This window comes from Miscanthus floridulus, chromosome 7, assembly GCF_019320115.1.
Source record: "Miscanthus floridulus cultivar M001 chromosome 7, ASM1932011v1, whole genome shotgun sequence".
In the NCBI taxonomy this organism is placed as follows: domain Eukaryota; kingdom Viridiplantae; phylum Streptophyta; class Magnoliopsida; order Poales; family Poaceae; genus Miscanthus; species Miscanthus floridulus.
Window position 1 is genome coordinate 8,006,886 of NC_089586.1, and position 5,112 is coordinate 8,011,997.

General features: G+C 45.2%; 1 protein-coding gene across 1 annotated transcript; it reads right to left on the reverse strand.

Annotated features, from left to right (window-relative positions):
- Positions 1 to 2,058: 2,058 nt before the first annotated feature.
- On the reverse strand, positions 2,059 to 2,899 carry LOC136464934 (protein FAR1-RELATED SEQUENCE 9-like). The gene is made up of 2 exons (XM_066463877.1): positions 2,565 to 2,899; positions 2,059 to 2,494 (listed from the first exon to the last, which is right to left on the reverse strand). The coding sequence occupies exons 1-2, from the start codon at positions 2,897 to 2,899 to the stop codon at positions 2,059 to 2,061; spliced, it is 771 nt and encodes a 256-aa protein (XP_066319974.1).
- Positions 2,900 to 5,112: the final 2,213 nt, after the last annotated feature.

Below are 5,112 nucleotides of genomic sequence, written 5' to 3' on the forward strand. Positions count from 1 at the left end.
GATTCCCTTCTTCTGCATGCCTCTGCTTTATACCCCTCCCACACACACACACACACACACACAAAGCAATGTTCCATGGATGGATGGATTCCCCTCCTTTTTATCACCCAACTACAAGAGTGCAACGAGGGGTTGCAAACACCTGGAAATGCGCCGGGTAATCTGCCAATTGCTGGGTATTATTACTCATCACTAAGCTAGATGCATGATCCACTACCGCCACCTAATTGCGGCTCATCAACTCATAAAAAAAAGAAGTTACTGCTTTTTTATCTGAATTAATTAAAAAAAAGGGGGCCTAATTCAGGACTAATGAAGAGATACTTGTCTAATCTTCTAGACTAGTGGTTTTTTCCTCAAACATTTTTCCTTGACTGTACTAAGCTTCTAAAGTTCTTGTTGTACAGTACAGTAGAAGCCTGCCGTGGGGAAAAGACCAAATGGATACAAAAAAAAATGGCATATCAGGTGCAAACCAGGGAACCTGTGCAAACTTAAAAACTACGAATCAGATCCACAGGATGACAATCCAATGGATGGGGTGAGAGGTGGGACTATTTTGCGCTTAAACCCTCCCACCTACCAGCTAGTTTTCCAAAAAAAAAACCTAGCCCCTCCCAGCCCCATGCGCCAGGCGCTATTCCGCGAGTAAGCGCCGCCAGGCGGTTTGTTTCTGCGACCAGGCCGTTCCGCGAGCGAGCACCGCCAGGCGATTCCGGCGCCAGGTCCCCGTCGCCCCTGCCCTCGCCGGCCTGGTTCCTTTCACCCCCGCCCACTTTTTGGCCGCCCCACCGTCACGCCTGCAGTCGCTGGCCTCCTACTCGTCTCCACCCTCGGCGGCCTCTTGGTCAGATGAAATTTGCCAAGAAAAGAGGTGAATCTTGATACAATATGCTCGATGTGTAGTCACTTAGATGAAGATTGTGGCCAGTTTTTTCTTTCCTTTACTGATTGATGCTGGCCGGTTACAATATTGCTGTTGCTCCTACATAAACTTGTTTTTTTTATAATATCGATCTAGTACAAAAACTTGTCGATGGAGTAGTTTTAGTTCACAAAGCCTCTGTTCTCTACTTCCGTTGTTAATCTGAGTAGTGTTAATAATGTAGAACCTCTACTTACAATTCTGAAATTTAATTAGCCTGTGGCATCAGTTGAGGATTAATGTCCTATAATGAGTCATAACTTACTCTATGTTCCACCATGTAGGCTTGCTAAACTCGTTGTGAAAGAAGCAGGCAACAAGGATATGGCGAGCCATGATGAAGGGAAGAATAACAGCGTCCCTGATCAGAATTGTTACCAGAACTGCTCTCCTTGATATGCCATGGACTCCGCCCAATTGACGTCCCTCGCTTTCGAGCAGTTTGCAAGCACTGGAATTCTTGTGGATTCACCATCTACCATTTTTTCAATGTTAGGTGTGTAGTCACTTGTCCATGCAGAAGTTCAGTAGCAATGTGGTTGAGAAATGCCTGAAAGTGTTCAAGGAGGCTGACAAGGCGAAGATCACACATCCACTTGTCCATGCAGAAGTTCAGTAGCAATGTGGTTGAGAAATGTCTGAAAGTGTTCAAGGAGGCTAACAAGTGCTAAAGAAGTGATGAACTGATGATAGTTTGTCAGCATGTAACAAGAGCAATTTGCTATCTTGTGTTATTTTTGGATTTCAAAAGGCATAAACAAGATCACAAAATAGATGTGTATAAATTAGTATTCTTTGGTCATGTACTTCTACCTATACCTGTACTTCACACACTGCTTGCGCCCGGTGTTGCATAAGCCATCTGTGATGGAATAAGTTCAGTTGAACAAGCCTTTGCCACAAACTATCTTATCTTTGATGTTTTGTTCTCCACACATGGGAAGATGTTGCTATTGGTTCAGTTCAGTATTTGTTTTAACTCCACTGAAAGCATTTGGAAAAGATTCTTAGCATCCAATCTTTTCTACAACTAACGCATCTACTGGAAAAGGTTCTTAAGCAAATGCACTAATCAATAAGTGTTTACAAGCAGCATTCCAAAAGGTATTAAAAGGTTACACGAACTTGAAATATCAGCCAACAACATTGTTTGGGCAAGTGCGTGCATCATGATCCCCTACTTGCTTACATTTTCCACATGTCCGTTTACTTTTACCCTTGCTTGCAGCCTTCATCTCCTTGCTCTTCTTAATTCTTTTGCATCTCCCTTTCGACTTGATATCATTTGGTGGATGTATATCGACTTGATTTGGAATTTTACTACCAAGGAAAGATTCATACTCATCCTGTTTATTAACTCTCGTAGCAGGCGTGATCTTTTGGAGAGGTTCTACTAGGTTGGATAAACTAGAAAATAAAAAGTTCATCCCTTGTTCAGAGTTCTTGGCCATCTGGATAAGATCTTCAAACTGGTTTCGTGAATCTGAAATCTTTTTCCGCATTGCCACCTCCATAGGATCTTCAGGCTTTTCATCTAGCAGGTTACCTTCTTCATCAAAGAATAGTTCCCTATAAAATTGAATATGTGATCAAGACTATTGTACAAAACAGCCATAGAAAAAAATCATACAATACAAACATTTTACATCTTTTCTCCCATCTCTTCATAATATAAATCGATGGTACCTTATTTTGCTTCTCAGCTCTAAGCACTTGTATGATATGACGACACGGGATGCCATAGGACTCATATAATTTATAGGAGCATCTACCAAACATGTCTGACTTGTTCAACTGAACCACTCGCTCTTTTCTAGATAGACTGCTGATGGTGACAATTTTTATATCTTCACACTCTGTAATGCCTTGAATAATGCAATGGTCTCTTGTAGCTATGATTTGTTCCTGAAATTTACTGAAAACTTCATGTGTATATATCACACTACATTGCTTCTCCATGGCCCATGGTGTCATCAATTTAGGAGTGGTGTGAAGACTTGCATTGTCGGCCTTTAACTCCTCTTGGAGCTGGCACTCCAAAGCTGTGTCAAATCTCAGCCAAAACTCAACAAAGGTCAATTTTTGATTAATGAAACAATTAAAAAAATAATTTGCACTCTCCGATCGTGACATAGTCCTAAGGATTCCTGCTAGAGGTATGTCCATAAAGTATGTCGGAATCCATGATTGACACATGGCAAACTTTGTGGAAAACCAATTGAAAGGAACTATCGACGAAATACGGTCGGCAGTCTACCTAGGGGTATGCCCAAGGTAGTAGATTGTCGGCAGACAGATGCGCAAGTCACAAACAAGACGGTGACGCAAGATAGACACGAGGTTTTATCCAGGTTCGGCCGCCAAGAAGGCGTAATACCTACGTCCTGCGTCTGATTGGTATTGTTGTATATCAATGAGAGATGATTTTTTAGAGGGATCCCCTGCCCGCCTTATATAGTCCGGGGGGCAGAGTTACAGATCTGGAAACTAATCCTAGTCAGTTACAATTGCCATATGTGGCCAGATAAGGATTCCTACTCTAACAGACCAGGATCCTGCTTGATCGCCAAATCTGCCTTGACTCCTTATGCGAGACTCCAACTAGGTTGGCTGGGCCGCACGTCGTCTTTCGGCTGGACCGAACCCATCGATCCAGGCCGGCCCAAGCTTAGCCGTAAGGGTATAGGGGTTAATACCCCCACAGCTAGTCCCCGAGCACCATGTATTATGCTGCGACACGCCATTTTGACCTTCTCCGACAAGTTTTGCCTGAGTCCTTGACATCTTTCGACCACCGTAGTCATCGGAGAAATAGGTTGTCCGAAGAATGTATGGTGCTCTTAAGAAAAAAGAAAAAGATTTCCGTCCTGGGAAGTGTGCCCACTTGTATTTCTGAAAAGAAATGTAAGTGCGTCTCGGAGCGTAGCATCTTTGATCATCAGAGGCGTAGCGGTCAAAAAACAAACACATTCACCGCAAGGTGAAGTGTGCCCACTTAGTCCCCGAGCCTGGTAGTAGGTGAAGTAGGCACGTGGTGCCAGGGTCTAAAAAGAATTCCCAGTTAAGTTGAGTACCTAATCGTCATACAGGCGATACGAGATGCACCGGCAGGTGCATCGTACCGATGTAGTCCCCGAGCTTGCTGGAAGGCGAAGTATGAGCCTTGTAGCAAGGTCTAAATAAATATCTCTCAATTGTATGTGAGTACAAATCACATGTAGCCAAGGAGAACGATTCTCCGATCAGTGGTCGGGATAGCCCCCGAGCACACCAGCTGTCGGAGCAGTCCCCGAGCATGATAGTAGTCAGAGTAGTCCCTGAGCACGTCAGTGGTCTGGGTGGTCCACGAGCACGGCAGTGGTCTAGGCAGTCCCCGAGCACGACAGTGGTCTGGGCAGTCCCCGAGCACTTCAGTGTCTGGGCGGTCCACAAGCACGGTAGTGGTCTAGGCAGTCCCCGAGCACAGCAGTGGTCTGGGCAGTCCCCGAGCACAGCAGTGGTCTGGGCAGTCCCCAAGCACAGCAGTGGTCTGGGTAGTCCCCGAGCACTTCAGTGGTCTGGGCGGTCCCAGAGCATGGCAGTGGTCTGGTCCATCCTTGAGCGCGAAACAGGCATCAAAAACTCGAACGCCATTAATGTATTTATTCGTTGTATTTATTTATCTCTATTCTCTGCTAAGTCCAATCTGACACGCCTAGTCAAAAAAGCAAATGGGTATAGTACGTCATTCTGTCTTCTTACTCTTTTCTGTCAAATAATCGCCTGGCACCTGTATGGAGGTGCGTCAGTGTGGGCCCTCTTACACTATCAATGAAGAGGCACGTACACTAGTAACGAAGGAGCGCATTTATTGGCATTGATTTCGAGGTTGTGTGAACAACCGTCTGCGGCGTGTGCGCACGACTCCCAATAATCTCGGGCGAACAAAATGACGGAGCTCTTTGTTTTATATAATGTAGATCTGGTAAGTTACTCACACCGTTCCCCATTGTCATCCGTCGCCGCAACCTTCTTCTTCCTCCTGCCGAACCCTATTCCTTCGAAAATCATCGCCAATCCCCTCGCCACCGCATCCACCCCCTTAGTGAGGACAGACCAATGGCGAAGAGAGACGCCCAGAAGAAAGGCGGGGTCATGGTGAAGGAATGGTGGAAGTCGTGGAGCAATGAGTAGACCATCGAGGACCT

Bases quoted from the DNA above. Each gene is read 5' to 3' on its own strand.
- LOC136464934 (XM_066463877.1), bottom strand. From the start codon at position 2,899: ATGACACCATGGGCCATGGAGAAGCAATGTAGTGTGATATATACACAT. The intron at 2,495-2,564 runs GTTTGTATTGTA...TCAATTTTATAG, and splicing joins TGGGAGAAAAGATGTAAAAT to GGAACTATTCTTTGATGAAG.